At 41.4% G+C, this 16,828-nt stretch overlaps 1 protein-coding gene across 4 annotated transcripts in view; it reads right to left on the reverse strand.

Annotated features, from left to right (window-relative positions):
- The window catches only part of metro (membrane palmitoylated protein 7-like protein metro), a 105,119-nt gene that overhangs the window by 70,587 nt on the left and 17,704 nt on the right, over positions 1-16,828 (reverse strand). For all 4 annotated transcript variants that reach the window (XM_075881914.1, XM_037426638.2, XM_075881913.1 and 1 more), the window contains one exon: positions 1,131-1,262. In XM_075881914.1, coding sequence (XP_075738029.1) covers positions 1,131-1,262 — 132 coding nt within the window. The remainder of the gene's footprint in view (positions 1-1,130; positions 1,263-16,828) is intronic.

The following is a 16,828-nucleotide window of genomic DNA, read 5'->3' on the forward strand; positions in this document are numbered from 1 at the left end:
AAATTGAAGCTTGTTGTTGTATATTTCGGCGAAGAAAACGAGAAGCGTGCCGCCGCCACAAAGCAATTCAAGGCAATGTACTTCAATGTGACAACTGGCGCGATCGGTACACGAGAAAGCAGAAGAGTGCGCGCTCGTTATTGCAAGTTTCCTGCCACTGAAGGAGGCCTTTTCAATTATTTTGAAATTACACAAATATGTGCAGATGCTTAGTTCTTCCGGTATCGCCGTTTTTCCCAGCATTATTGAAAGAGCTTCAAGAAAATGGGGTAGTCGAAAATGGGGCGATCAAACACGCTCGATAGAACCGAGGACGATGCGCTTCGGGAGGGTAGTGGCAGCAGCCGCGCCGATTATTCCCAATCAGACTTCGCGATCAGCGATTCCCGCTAGACCGCATGTGACCGGATCTGACTGGTTAAAGTACGTGCTAATTCTTTCAAACTAACAAATACACTTCGTTTATGCTTCAATTCATTTATTCTTTATTAAAATATATATACTGTGCACGTTAGGAGTGTGGCCCAATATTTCGTATGCATTCGTGAAATCCCAGCGTAATTTGCGTTCCTCTTTCTCAAGGCGTCAAAATCGCAAAAAAAAGTGCGCAAATTATGCGAGTAAATACGGTATTTGGTCCCTGGCTATTAATAGAAGTCTTTGCACACCTATGAAGACCACCGCCTCTGACAGGCTGAATGTTGTGCATGTTCTCACTTTTGGATATAGAAAAGAATCTCTCCTATGCTCCTACACAAGCTTACAAACTACTTTAATCAATGGCTAATGCCGAAAATCATCACTTTTTTTTAACAAGTTTCATATAGGCTCTGTCAATACATCACTGCAATATGAAACTAACACAACCTTCAAATGCATACACTTAGTTCTCATGTCAAGGAAGTAATTCAATGTGAAATCACATCAAAAGTGGCCTGACTGAGAAAAATTTTCCTTAGCACCACCCCCCCCTCCTCCTCCCTTGTTGCATGTGTGCCCACAGCCTTCACAACAAGAATAAAATAATATAATTTTTTATCCCTCTGACTATGCAACAGCTTGGATGCCGGAAGAAGCGGTTGGCATCTCCTCTGGGTAATATTAGAAAAAAAAGGGTACTTTGAGCTTACTAGTGGCTCGTTGCTTTTCACAAGCTGGACTATCTTTATGGTCTCTTCATCTTCTTCAGCTTCATAGATAGCTTCTGTGAGCGATGGCAGGAAGTCCTTTCTTGCTATAATATCATGGGCCTCAAGCAAAGCCTGGTAAGTAGACGAAAATTACAGATATGACAACCAATTTGCATGAGTCAACACATTGATAATAAATGCAAGAAAGCAGTTAGTACCACACCTGAATGGCAAAGTCATAACACAATCATTGCCTGTAAGGCTGCTGCTGACCGATTAGATGACTACATAAAAACCAAGAGAGCTTGAACATTTCATTTTTTCAAATGCAGATCAGTCTTTGCTATCCAATACATGTACCATCCAAGGACTGACTAGTATTCAATATACAGTAAAATCCAGTTAGGATGAACTCTCTTAAGACTGATTCTTGCTCAAGCCAAACAACACGAGAATGTATGTTTTGTTTCCCATAGGCCCAATACAAAAAAAAAATGTTCTTAATCCAAACCTTGTAACAGGCTTCTCCTGTTAACACAAACTCTCGCAGTGACGAATAATGATGGCAATTCTGCACAATGAACAATGTAGTCTTGGTGGGGCATTCAGGTGAATGAGAGGGAAAAAAATTTTAAAAAGGGGGGGGGGGAAACTTCCTGGCACAATTATTCAAAGCAAATCGAGACTGGGATGAAGGAAGCGAGATGAGTAGAACAACAAGTCAGCATATAAAGCTGTATCTCCCTCACCCCTCGCCTGTAGGTGAAAAAAGAGCTGGCTTTATCAACAAAGAAAGCAACAAAAAGTGTTCAGAAATTTCTCAGACTCGACGCCAATGAAAAAATCCATTTAAGGCAAGTCACCTAGCAGGCCTAAATACAGGGACCCTAAAGCCATCGCGTCCCTTTGTATTCTCTCCACGTTCTTTAGTTCCCCAACAGGAGTTCAATGAAGGACGGAAGAACACGAGCTCGGCTAAAGGGAAAATGCAAGGGAAGGGGGCTAAAGAAAGCCAAATGAAAGGGAAGCAGTAGCAAAAAAACTGTGTGTGCATTATAATCACATATGAAACTGAAACCACTGCAGTGCTAGCACTCCCACCAGAGGGATCAGTTCACACAATGATAACTTAGCAGACGTTGTGGTCAGTTTACATTGTTTCTCATAAAGCCTGTGCACGTTGTACCTCTTCCCAGTAAATGCAAATTGTGATGTGCCATTTTCATAGGTACACAACAAAGGAAGTTGATTTTACGCACTAAATATAGCTGTGTCGTGTCTTTCTTTGTGTGCTTAAGGCTTTGTGACCGTGAGTAGGGCAAGCAGAGATCTTCAGCTGCACGTCAATCAGGAAAAGTTACTGCATGCTGAAATTAAAAAAATATTCGAACCTCGAAGAAAAGCTTGCAAACTTGCTTAATTAACTCGGCGTATATTGGCTTTGTCGAGGTAACAGCATGTAATAAAGGCATATCAAAAAGTGATATCAAAGTCAAAAAGACAGGCTCACAAAAAGCGAACAGCCAGAATAAATTTTCCATTTGAAAATTATCCTTGTCTCCCGCTCTTTTTCTTTTTCTAATTGTCAAAATAGAGTCGTGCTACAGTTTTATTGTTAAAATGTGGTAGTAATTCATTGATAAGTATATTTATTATGAAGTGGCAAAATCGAGTGCTCGTCAGATTTAAGTAAATACTTAGAAGGCTTAGTTTTTATCAAGCTGACCAAATAAATGTTTTTCCTTTTTTTTTTTCCTCCCCCATTGTAAGTTTACTCCATTCAGTGTTTTCAAGCAGCATATTTGGATGCACTTGGCATGCTAACATTTCTTCTTTGGGGGCACTTCTGATAAGCCGAACTGATGAGCAGATAAGTTTCTGATAAACCGATAAGACTCAACAAATGACCATGGTCCCTTCAATGCCTTAACGGGAGTCTACTGTAGTTGAATATTTGGTTCTGTTTGAATATAAGCAAAAAGATTGAAAACTGAGGGAAGAAAGTGAAAAGCAAGGGGACTGTTATGAACGATTTTGTTGCAATCATAGATGTCGCAGAAGGGATCGATAATTGACATATCAAGCATTCAACTTCTATGCTATAATGTTCAGGCATTCAATAAAGTATAAGCCATGTTTGAGCAATTTTGCCCGCAGCAACAGGCAATGCAACAGATGCCATTCCCGCAAAGTCAGCTGCAAACAAGAAGTAGTTTGACCACCTGCTTCAAATGGTGAACATTGCTGTTCACTCACTAATTGTGGAATTGCACTTTCAAGAACAATTTGTCCATGAGTATGGTACTATCACAGACAGTGTGTGCTACCACTTCTAAAGAGCCCCTTTAATTAAATGATTTGATTCTGGGAACCACATTACGTAATATACTACAGAAACACGGAGCCTGGTATGACTATCAAAATAAAGTCTTGCGTTTGCTTGCTGAAGCACCCAATTGATGAAGTTCTGAAACTTTTCAACAGAGCATACAACTAAACACAAGATTGTGGTGGTAGTAGAACCGACACAAACAGCAACAATGTCATTTTTTTCTCAAGCTACTGCAACAACTGGTATGTGAAACATAATCAGCCATGCTAGCCATGGAGAATATGTGCTCGAAGGTAACACACAGAGGAAAAACATTGTGAACAAAAGGTGTTCGGCCAGCCAGTGTCCCATTAGCTAGCCACTTTAGATGATTTGAAATGAAAGACCACAATTCTTCCATTTCCAAGGCAAAGTGAATAAACGAAACAAACAATCTGGTCGCGTGCACAGTTTTTAATGAAATTTCAGCTTCAAGCACTCCATAAATTTCCTGTTTTATTTTTTATGAATTCTTTTAAGTTGGGAATCTTGCCACAACTGATCTCCTAGGCTGACAAGCAGCATAGAGTTGCACTTTGTTGCCTCAGCAAGCACAACTCCATTCCCGTTTTGTTTTACAGCCCACGTGATTTCTCGGATAACAGTAGCCAGATTTTTTTTTTTACAGTGGGTAGAAAATACTGCCCACTGCTCCAATTTGCGACTAACCACTCTAGATTCTAGTTTCTTCTTTATTCTTTATTTATTCAAAATAGTTAAGGTCAGCAGGGCCTGAAACACCTGATAATGTAAAACTTTTTTACCAGATGTACTATCCAGAAGTAGATATTTCAATTTGTGTAGAAATGAGGAACTATTAGGATATTTAATATCCGAAGGTTGCTTTATACAAATATAATTCATACTTAACTCAATTTAAATGTTTGATCATTTGACAATGAGCAATAAGTAGCAGGTAATTTGCCACAGCGAAAATTGGAAGACGCTTAAGCTTCACCCTTAAGAGTTGAACGTGATAGCAATATCCTGTCCCTAGTGCATACTTCAAACACATAGCACATGAAATCTTTTTGAACTTGCTTTACACCCACTACGTGGACCTTAAGGTAATGGGCGCAGGACCGAGTGTGCCTTTTGTAGCAGGTGACTGGCTTTCCACCATGAAGTCATTATGATAATCACCTGTTCTGATGCCCGTTAACAATGTAAGCTTGTACCACGCATTACTACAATATTTCATCTTGTATTGTGAAGCATATATACAGGACGCGAGTGTCTTTAAAGCATGAAAGTTACTTTCACTGCATTTACAAGCAGAGGAAGTTATTTTCACTGTATTCACCAGCAGACCCGTGGCTGTGTGGCAGAACACCCGCTTGCCACGCAAATGACCCGGGTTCAAACCTCACTCACATGCAGAATTTTTTATAGTTTATTTTATTTGCATCTTTCTTGATTTCTCAGTCAAGCCTAAGGTGATTTTTCGCTCACAACCACCAATGCCGATACCAACACAGCAATTGCTGCAAAATGAGCTCTTTGACGCTGTCGTGTTAAAATAAACGCAACTAGCTCATACACAATATAATGCTCACACACAAAGGTGCTTGTTCCCAAAGCAATAATGTTCTAACATACGCCAGCCAACAATGTGGCCATTAGTAGCTATTTTCTGCCATATGAGAACAGTTGAGTCTTTGAATTTGAAGTTTGTTTGCTGGCTACGTTTGGACCGATTTTTACAGTATATTTTGGTAAGCTTTATTGCCAACTTTTCTGAGCCCCCGTAAAGATGGCTGTGTGCCGGCATTATAGTGTATATGTATAATAATACTGCTTCAGGTGCTATACATATATCTCTTACTAGCATTCAAAGAACTGGTTTTTGATACAGTGTTCCTGTGTTATAACCATGTTGTCACCCCTGCTAAAACACTAAATTTTTTTAGACTTCTTGTTTTTAGTGCTGGTGTGATACCATGTGTTTATGCACAGCAGCTTCTGCAAGACAAAGGAGTGTAGCTTGAGTCTGATATCGTGGTAAGGCACAACATATAAAAAGTAAAATTCCCAACACACAAGCACTCTGAAGCCAATTAATGTGAGCATCTGGCTGAGCTGGTAGTTCATTGTCAAGAAAATTTCAGCAGCATGGTAATTAACAAGAATGCAACAAAGAGAGCCGACACAGAAGCGCTTGCCCATGTCGACTTCCAGAAAGGCATTTATGAGACTTTCTGGAAGTCGTCAAAGGAACAGCTTCTTCTGTGCAAAGTTCCTTTGATAAAAAGGGAGTTGGACCCTGCAAAGGGTCCATCAGAACACCAAAAGGGGTTTACTGCAAATCAGCAAACTTTTCCAGTGCGTCAGCAGTATCAAAAATGCTAATCGATCAAAATCAGTAGTTTTTTTAGCACTTCAACAGGGTTTATGTCTTAAAACTACAATATGATTAACACCTCCCCTACAAGCTTGCTTGTTCGTACAGAGGGCCGTGGCAGTCACATTTACCAAATATCACAGCACAGTACATCATGCAAGCGTTCTGTTCAAAAAACGTTCCTGTGCCACTCTCTGGTTCCTGGTCAGTTCTCTTTACCTGCTAGGTAACGTAAGGTTTCCCACGGGAAACCTGACCTAGCAGTAGGCTTGTCGATTGGCCCTTTGCATTATGAAATTGCACCTTTGCCCTGCATTGATGAGATTTTGGCTGTACAGTTGCTGCACACATCAAGATTTTGCTAACCTCATTAGTGTCTCGCACCACACTTCATCACCGCATCACCTAAAAATAACTGACACAAGCAATATGTGCAGGAAGCATTACTCGGTGGTCGACTGCATGTCATTGTCACAAATCACCTAAGTAGTGTTACGTTGCTGAAGTGGGTGTAGTCCCAACAGCAGGCTATGCCTGCCCTTTTTACCAACTAAAAAAACTAGGGAGAACAGACAAGAAACTTAAACCAGGCAAGTGGCCACAAAAAGGTAGTTCTATCACCTGTAACCTCCTTATTGCAGCACTTACCATATTTTCGCGTGTATAACCCGCACCAAAAACCCAAAAATTTCAGTGGCAAACTGGAGGTGCGGATAATATGCAGGGTTTTTTCTATAGTGCTGCTTCACAGCAATGCGTGTTGTGCTGTGAAGCCCCTTAACAGTGTAGCAAAGACTATGGAGGCGGTTTCCGCAAATTAGTGTTGCTCCGCAAGTAGCACGGCAGCTCGCGGCCGATTTTGGTTTCGCTTGCTTGCATCGTGGAAGCGTTTAGAAAAAACATTTGGGGAGAGACAATTCGATTGTTCAGTGTAAAATCTCACTGTCGCACCACAAATATATTTTTTGGACGTTCGCGGCCGCTCAGTGACCCTCCACATGTCCCTACGTCACGGACGCCATGTTTACTTTTGGAAAGGGCTTGCCGAAAAGGTGGTGCTGTCTAAGAAATAGAAAACGAAGAAAGGCATTTTTGCTAAGTGAACGATACCTGTATCTTACCTACGACTTCCCGCAACCGATTGAGTTCCATAATAAATAAGGCAGTATTTATTTCAGCAAGGCAAATGAGATATTATAGTACCTGTAGAGATATTATCAGTAAACTTATGTACTGCTTTTTGACGTGGTAGCAGGCATGCATTTCGGTTCTGTTGTTTCCAGGGTGCTGTTACAGTGTACTAGAAGGGGTAGTGCTAAGTCGTGGAAGCCTAAGTCGATCTGTTCTGTCACCATGAGTAGCGTACGGCAGCAGTCCTTCACGGCACAGCAAAAGCTAAAGATCATCGCCGTTGCCATATCATCGCCGTTGCCATATCATCGCCGTTGCCATATGTCAATGCTTGCCGGCTTCTTATGAGGAGAAGCTGCCCAAGTACCAGAGTTATCTAGTTGGCCTGCGAAAGCAGCACAATTACATTTTCTCGCAAATCGGCAATGCGGATGAAACTCCTGTTTATTTTGAAATGCCATTGGACACAACGATTGAGAAGACGAGCAGCAGTTCGGTGAGCGTGCTGACCAGCGGGAACACGAAACTGCGCATCACAGTCTTGCTTTGTGCCCTCGCCGACGGCACGCAACTGCGACTGTACGTCATCTTGAAAAGGAAAACTCTACCAAAGATTCATTTGCCAGCCGGTGTGGTAGTGCGCGCACTTGAGAACGCGTGGATGAACAGTGACTTGTTCGTGGACTGGATCAAGACGGTATGGGAGTAGAAGACCGGTGCGATGCTCGCAAAGAGGTCCGTACTCGATCTTGACTCAATCCGCGGCCACACAACTGAGGAAGTGAAGGACCGCCTTTCACGCAACGGCACCGACTTAGTTGTTATACTCGGTGGAAAGACGTCAATGTTACAGCCTCTAGATGTGTCGCTTAACAAGCCCTTCAAAGCCCATGTCAAGCGCTATTACGCCGAGTGGATGGCCGAAGGCTGCTACAACTTGACGTCGACAGGACGAGTCCGAAGGCCTGATATTTCCCTATTCTGCAAGTGGATTGTCGAGGCATGGAAGGCCATTCCAGGTGAGATGGTGCGAAAAAGTTTCAAGAAATGCTCTATCACAAACAACATGGATGGAACTGAAGATGACCTTGTGCATAACAGTGAGGACTGCGGCTCAAGTGATAGCTCTAGCGAGAGCAGCGACAGTGAGTGAATTGCGACTGCCCTTGCAGACAGCGTATTCTGCTTGATAAACAAAGCTTTTTCTGTCTACATATGCGCTATATTGCTTGAACAGTAGCTTTTGTACAGCCTTTGGTGTATATCAAATGTGCGAGCAATACGTGAGGATTTTTTTTTTTCTCGGTGAGGTGAAAGTGGGGGTGCGGATTATATGCGAGGGCGTGTTACACGTGCAAAAATACGGTATTCGCAAAATATTTGCCGTAGCAGGTTGCCTAGGAATCACCTACAGCAAAAAAATTGCAACTCCTTCAAGTTAAAATGGAGTCAAAGGTAGCTGTTGCACTTCTGCATGAAGTGTTTCTCATCTACAAGTTTACCAGAAGCTACATGGGGAAGATGAGACGGTGGCAAGGCCCCGCCCATAAGTAACATTAGAATGCATTGGCAAGTGTGCGTGTGGCGTTCTTGCCATCTTGAGTTCCTCGGGCTGTCTCACCCGCCAGGTGTTACATACTATAGTTTCAATAACACGACTAATTAAGGGAGCTTCAGTCGATAACACACAGCTCTATTTCCACTCTACTGTAGCCACCTTGGAAGCACTTCATGGAAGCGCCATCTGCCAAGTTTAAATCAAGCAACTTTTACAGCTTGGCACTGCTGAGTAGAACTCTCAGCATCAAAACGAACAGCTGATATTTGTAACATCAAAGTATACTTGATGTTTTGTCCGACACATGAGATCACACAAAGCAATGGCTGACTTCAACACTTTTTTTCTGTCGGAGCACTGGGCTAAGTAACGATGACGAGTTTGGGCACTGCCATGTGCTTAAGCATTGAGGCTACTAGGCATAATGCACATATTAAAATTAGTTATATAAAATACATACTAAGCATGCCTAATGTATCATGTATTACATATACTGTTGGCATTTATTAACATTAATTATAGAAGCTTAATGCAACAAAACCATCATATCATTACGAGACATGCCGTAGTAATGGGCTTCGGAAATTTGACAATCTGGTGTTCTTTAACGTGCACTGACTTTGCATAGTGCACTGGCCTCTAGCGTTTATTCTCCATCCCATTCAAACGTGACCATCACAGCTGGGATCGAACCCGCAACCTTCAAGTCAGAAACCGAGCACTGTAACCACTACAACACTGCAGCGGACATGTCTTGCTGCAACTTAGCATATACCTGAAAAGCCTAAAACTATAACGCCTGCCAATAACCAGGCCATAACTTCTCTAGCTATATTGTGCTTCATCAAGATATGGCTTTCATATACCTTATGGCTTCAACATTGCTGCAAGTTACTTGTGAGATAAAATAAAAAATATAACAGGATAGGGAAGACTGCAATGAAAAAAATCTAAACAGGGTTTGTACGCAGTGTTGCCAACAGTAGGGGTAATTACCTTACTTGCAGGGTATTTCAAAATATTTGAGGCCTCGTGGGGCAGAAGGGCGGTATTATGATTTTCCTACCAAACGTAGAATAATTTCCACATTTTCTTTAACAACTATCATCAAAAATGTAATAATAGATGTGAAATCTACAAGAGAGACATTCTCAAAAATATAAGAAAACTAAATTATTGCTTCACTAAAATTTGAACTATTTAAATTCGAAATTCCAGCACAGGGCAGAGAGAAAAGAAAATGCATCATACATCCCTGTGCTGCTGCTGAAGTTTTTCTCATGGATATTTTTCATTTCTCTCTGCGTCGTCTCCCATTCATTCATTGCGTAGAGGGGCTTTTAAATTTTGTGACATTAGTTCTAGTCATTAAAGTATTGATTAACTGATTTATTTATATGTAGGGTTTAACGTCCCAAAACTACCATATCATTATGAGAGACGCCTTAGTGGAGGGCTCCGAAAATTTTGGCCCGCTGGGGTTCTTTAACATGCACCCAAATCTGAGCACATAGGCTTACGGCAGTTTCACCTACATCGAAAATGCAGCCGCCGCAGCCGGAATGCGATCTCACAGCTTGCAGGTCAGCAGCCGAGTACCTTAGCCACTAGACCACCACGGCGGTGCTATAGTCATAAACGTGACCATCCACTTTGACGCAAGTTATGGAGAAAATCATCATCATATAATGTTACCTTATGAAATCATTGTCACGTCAGAGATTGCCAGAATTTTTGAAATCGTCATGAATTTATAGTGAAGTCCCTGTGACATCACATAATGTGACATAGAATGATGACATCATGACATCACTTGGCCATAGCTAGGCCGGTGCCAGAGGCGTGTGGCTGCAGAAAGCTTGCAATGCCTTCGATACCAGAGGCAGTGCATAACCACACCACTTGCAGAAATCTTTTGAAGGGGATCAAGTCAATACAATAAACTGAGAGGAAAAATAAAACAAAGGCCTGCACTTTCGAGACAGGGAAATGCATAAGCAAGTTTTATCTAAGACAGTGAATCATCGTATGCTAAGAGCATCCCCTTTATAACGGGGCGGTGACCTGCACTCCAGCGAGTTGGATATTATTATTATTATTATTATTATTATTATTAAACTGTGATTTGAGCAAGGCTTTTGACATAATCAGCCACTCAACGATTCTGGTTAAACTTTCACACTTTCATGTTCACTCGTCTGCTGCAAATCTACTGCATAGCTATCTGCTTAATAGATCATGTTATGTTGCCGTAAATGGCCAAACATCTTCCTCATACGAAGTGACAAGTGGGGTACCTCAAGGGTCGGCATTAGGCCCACTCTGATTTTAATTTACGTTAATGATGTTTCTTTTGCACTTCGTTATTCTTTCCCATGTATGCTGATGACATCGATATTTAAGGAAATTAATTCAGTTAACGACTGTCACTTGCAGCAGTCACATTTGTATTCTTTTTCCAAATGGTGTTGCAACAATAACCTTTCTCTGAATACCCAAAAGAACAAATTGATGAGTATATCTCGCAAAACATCCATCGTGCAATTTCCATACTCTATCAATACTGAGTCTTTATGCAAGCTTTACGAGTTCAGTGATCTTGGTACTCTTTTTGATAGAGTACTGCTCACACTAAATGTGCTGCCATGCGAGGTCTTCGTTCTCTCGGCTGTGTTTGCAGAATCTCTTTCTAGAATTCAGTTCTCCCAGCATTTTCTACAAATTGTACACTGTACTATGTCTTTCTCAACTTGAGTATGCATCTGTGATCTGGAATGGCATTGCTAAGTCCAGCAGTAATGCTATTGAGCAAGTAAAAAAAAAATTATAGGCATTTACAACCATCGTTTTGCTAGAAATTACTCTGCATCTCTATCTAACATTGCTAGATTATTGTCACTGCCATCACTTTACTGCCTATGAAATGGTGCTGACCTGCTGTTTCTCTACAAACTAATTCACGGTATGATACCCTGCCCTTTACTTTTCAGTTGTACTAATTTTCAAATTTCACGTAAGTCAACCAGAGACTTGAAATCATCTTCCAAGTAAACCAGAGAGAATGAACCATTTCATGTACCTGCCACCTTCTTCCAACACTTTACCATTCACAAAATACACAGTCCTTCTTATAATCTTAACTTTCTTGATCTTGATGTTTTTCATAGTCCACAATTATTGCTTTTATCTGAGCTTTGCGCTGTTTTAACGTTTTTGCCAATGTATAGATTCTTCCTTTTTGGTCTTTCAGGAAGCCTTCCATATAGTTGAGTATATTCCTTATTATTTCGCATTTGAATTCTATTATTCTTGTCTTGTCTTTTCATTCTTTCTATTTCCAATTTTTTTTTTGTCTGTGCATTTTAGCTTTTTTGTTTTATTTCTTTTTCTGAAGACTCTGTACTGTATTGTTTATTGTTTTACTTTTGCATGCGCCTACACAAAGATGTTATGGTTGCTCTTGGGCACGTTAAATAAAGGATTGATTGATTGGATTATTTACCACATTTTCACTTGATCTTGTTAAATTCAAATTCTCTGCTTTCCTGCAAAAAAAAAAAAAATCTGAAGTGCACACACCATCTAACTATGGCTGACTGCAGTGAACCTTGGCTTTCTCTCTCACACTTTTTTATTTATGCCTACTTTTCCTCTACCAATCCCCCTGTCATTTTTTACTTATTTCCACCAATGGCCTGTTTACCTTTCTAATCCTTTACTTAAAACCCATGCCTTCATGCAGGCTGGTGTCTTACCATACACTCTATTGTATATCTTCACATTCAATTAAAACATTCTGCTTTCCTCTGCGTGTGCCCTTCTCTTCTTTACTTAACATGTATTTATAAGAATGCATTCCAAGGTAATCCCTGCTCACTTTGAACGGCAATGATCTTCCCCTTGAATTATTGTAAAATGCATTCTTGAATATTTCAGCTCTCACTTTTAGGAGCTATTTGTAGCAGGTTTGCCTTTCATCACTGCTATACACCTCTATGACGTCTCGCTTAATGCTCTTTGTTACCATATCGCTTACAATGCTAATCGTGTGTTTGCTAAGGAGTCTCCTGGCTCTTTTCGTTAAAGGGCCCTGCAACACTTTTTGAGCATGGTCAGAAAACGCTGCCGATCGGTAGTAGAGACTCCCAACAACACGCGAGCCAAATATAGCGCAGCACGCGGCCTGAAATTCACAATAAATTATCAAAATCAGCTAAAAAGTAGCTTTCTCTTCTCTCGACAAATCATGAAATTAAGCCCCGTAAGCTCATCGATCAGCCATTGGCTGATTTGAACATGGCACGCTGGGTTGTTACATAGGTCATCGCAAGAGGCCGTCACTTGTCCACGCATGCACGCACGATCACACTAAATAAGCCACGTATTCGAAGAAAAAAAAAAGAAAAAATGCTCAAGGTCAGAGGCACGAGTGACATTTTTTTTGTTTGCCCCTCCCATCTCTCCCTGCTTAGCTTCCAGCGCTTTCGTCGGGACGAGAGAAGAGAGAATGTGATTGCAGCGCGTAAAAGATTTTTGTAACTCCGCTCATACTGGACGGATTCTTGAAATTTTTGCGGCGTTCAATTTGTGAGGTAATACGCTTTTCCAGTGAATTAATTCCATGGTTACTCAAGAAAGTGTTTCAGGGCCCCTTTAACACTCTTCCATGCAAATACCATAACATTTTTTCTTCCCAGCAGCTGTCTTTCCTATTGTTTAGTCCCACTTTGAACTAATTTACAAACCACTGAGTTGCTATTAACTACAGTGCCACTGCATGTCTGCATGTCGTACAGCAAAGCTGTAGTTTTTTTTTTTATGTTACACTGCGTTATTTATAGGTGTAGGGTAAAACGTTGGGGAAAATAAAAAAAGACTATGTAAAGTAGAAACATTTTGACTAGACTGTAGGGTACTTTCCAAGAATTCGTCGGCAACACTGGTTGTATGGTAGAGCCGATGTTTCAACAAGTGTACTTGTTTTTCTCAAAGGTGGAACTGAAATTAAGTATAAGATATACTCTGTGTAGTTTTCAGCAGGAGGGTTGTTTTCTATTTTTATTTCATTTCTTGCAGATCGAATACCCTACTCAAAGAATAAAAAGGTATCCGGGGTATTCACTTGATGTCATCCGCAAGGTGCGCTATCGTCGTTCCCGGATGCCGCTATCTTGGCGGTCTCGATGGTTCGATGCGCTTGCAGTGGCTGCGGTGACACTGTGGAGCTATCTGATTTTTCCTGTTTTCTTGGTGCACGTGTGGACTGCAATGAATTTAAGCACATGCGCACGTGAGTCAGATAAACCTGCGCAATAGTGCTACCTGGAGAAACAGAGTCTGTGCAGTGGCATTGACCCACTCAAACTTCAAGTCGTTGAACTCCAACGCGATGATGAACTGCTGCCATGGGTTGACTTCACCGACATAAAGAAGACAATTTTGTTCACCCGAAAAGGTTTGTGTCCCATGAGCAACTAAAAGGTTACAAATCCATGGAGAGTCAACTATTTTACACGAGGGGATGGGTGCAGCAGCTGGGCATGACGTCTTTCTCAAACAGCACGATTATAGCGGTAGCCGGAAAGGTAACTTCCCTCATCCACTTGAATCGCGTTTGTGGCGCCGTGCGAGCGTTGTGTCGATACTGTAAACACGGTACGGGACTGTCATGGCAGGAAAGAGATCACAGCAATTGCTGCAGCGACTGTTTCTCCTCAATAAACGCTGTGTAACCATGCTCACTGATGTGTAGCCGAGCGATCGCAGCTGTTTAATGTAGACATGAAAGTTCTGCTATACAGCACGATCACTGTTGTCGAAAAAGTAAGCAGACTTTCCGTTTATTTCTAATCACGTCTTTTCTGTCTTGCTAGCGCCAGTGAATCCGGTAAGCACAGTCATGGGATGGCAGGGCAGGATGTATCGAAAGTTAATGCAGCAAAACCACTCCGTCCTTTGCCATGCCGTTACCTCTGAGGTCTTCTAGCATTAACTTTCTAGCACCTTTGGTGTAATAAAAAAAAAAAAGAACGCCCCTCCGTAGCACAATACTGATCCCCAGGCTTCTTTTTCGCCTGGTTGTTACAACCAAATATGGCAGAGTTCATCATTGTCGCTACTGGCTGGCGTGGAACCACAGCACGTACCGCCTCTTCGCAAATGCAAGAAAATCCGTTCAAAGACTTTTCACGTAATAAATACACACAAGACATTGTTGCGTGTCTTGTGCGTATGTATGTATGTATGTGCGTATATAAGATGGTTGCACGGTCCCATCGGGCTCTATCACGCCTGCTGACAAAAAGGTAAGCTCACGCCTGCTAATATAAAGGTAACTCACCCTAAAGATAATTTTAGGGTGAGTTAGACGGCTGGCGCGAATTCTGTCAGCGTGCTGTCTGCTGAGTAAGCGCTCTGGTCACGAATGGGCATCTGCTATGCCAGACCAATACAGGTGGCACCAGGTTCGAGAAGAGAGTGCGAAGGAGAGGAGACCGAGGAAAAACGAGAGCGGAGGAGAAGAGTGTCGCTACTTTACGAAGTTCTAGGGGCTTTAGGCATGCCAATTCTTTCGCCAGTGCAGGGGGGGCCGGGCAAAACTACCACACTCGTCGGGCGGGATGTATATATATCAGAAGAAATTCATCAACGCACTCGCATTTTGATATGAATTTGCATACACAGAGGTGACACGATGCGCATTCTTAGATACCACGAGGTTCAATCACACTTTAACCGGCAGAGGAATGTCGCACTTTGCCCAATTTCCGCGTTCAATATGAGACGCTCATCTTGCTATCACACCTCTTTCTCTGAATATGCTTAGGTGGTTAAGATCTAAAGATACTACAATGTTTGTTTAATAAATTTATCATGGATGTTAAGTCATCGGGATCAAGATGTACCAAGCGTAGACGAGGTTACATACATACAACACCGAAACATATATTCGGGGAACCCTCCTTTATCAATGTACAGTAAACATTTAATTACCCCTGTAAAGGCACTTTTACTTTCACGTTATATGCTGATTCCTCTGAGAGAGGGATCAACCATGTTTTTTCAATGAATTATTGCTGTTATATTTTTCATATTAAGTATTACACTTTCTTGCATATATTGAGGCATGTGTGTTATGATTTGCCTTATTTGCTAATAGTCTGAACACTGTATCTAGAGCGTGCCATAATTCTTAATATTGCTACTGTTATGTTACTGTTTATTAACTTATCAACTTGTCAACTTTTTTCTTTAAAAATGTACAATTTGTGGTGTTAAAAGTAAAGTACATTGTTTCTACTCATTTTCTTTGTATTAAAATTTATTAATGGGCCCCCAGGCACCTGCATAAATATGCCAATACAAATGGTGTAAACAAAATTTTCCTTTGATAAAACAAAATGTGGGTGATTATGTGTAACCTTAAACTATCCCTCGTTGCTTTCTTTCAAAATAGTCGTTAGCTGTATATGATTGGTGTAAACAGTCTGTCATGCACACAGCACCAGCATGTTACGCAAGGCAACCAATGACTCGAAAATAACCCATACCGTAATGAACACTTATGCGCAACCATGTAAAGAATAAGCAAACAAATTATTTTCGATATGGCATATTGTTTGCCATTGGTTCTATGGCATTTAAAGTTTTCAGTGAGCCACAATATCGCCTGCTTGTTACATGACATCATGAAGCTAGAGAGCATCTCCTTCTAAATGTAATTCATGTAGGTTAGCTGCTAATTGCATAACCAGCAGCTACATATAGCTGCTGGCGAGACGAGTTTAACAAAATATTTCCCCTTGCAGCGTAATGGTTTTTAGCAGTTTGTGTGCGTATACATAGCTCATACTTGTTGATTATATGTGGGGTTTAACGTCCCAAAACCACCATATGATTATGAGAGACCCCGTAGTGGAGGGCTCCTGAAATTTCGACCAGCTGGGGTTCTTTAACGTGCACCCAAATCTGAGCACACATAGCTTATACTTGTGAAAGAAGAAGAGGAATAGAGAGAAATAAGCAGTGCTACACGTGTGTGCTTCATTGCTCTCCGAGATATATTTTGAGCTGTAAAGGACAATTCAAGTTGAGTGAAAACCAACTAGCCCGACTCTTAACTAAGCCTCCATAGTGCTAAAAACCATGGTATTACACCTTCTCCCTGGTCCGGTGGGTCAAGTTGTGGGGCAAGCTTAGAAGCTGAGCTTCCTACTAAGCTCGAGTCCACTGCTTTGCCACTATGCAAGCTGTCGCTATGGCTCCAAGTTACCATAAGCAAAGCTGATTAGGTTTAT

The sequence above is a fragment of the Rhipicephalus microplus genome, chromosome X, assembly GCF_043290135.1.
Source record: "Rhipicephalus microplus isolate Deutch F79 chromosome X, USDA_Rmic, whole genome shotgun sequence".
In the NCBI taxonomy this organism is placed as follows: Eukaryota; Metazoa; Arthropoda; class Arachnida; order Ixodida; family Ixodidae; genus Rhipicephalus; species Rhipicephalus microplus.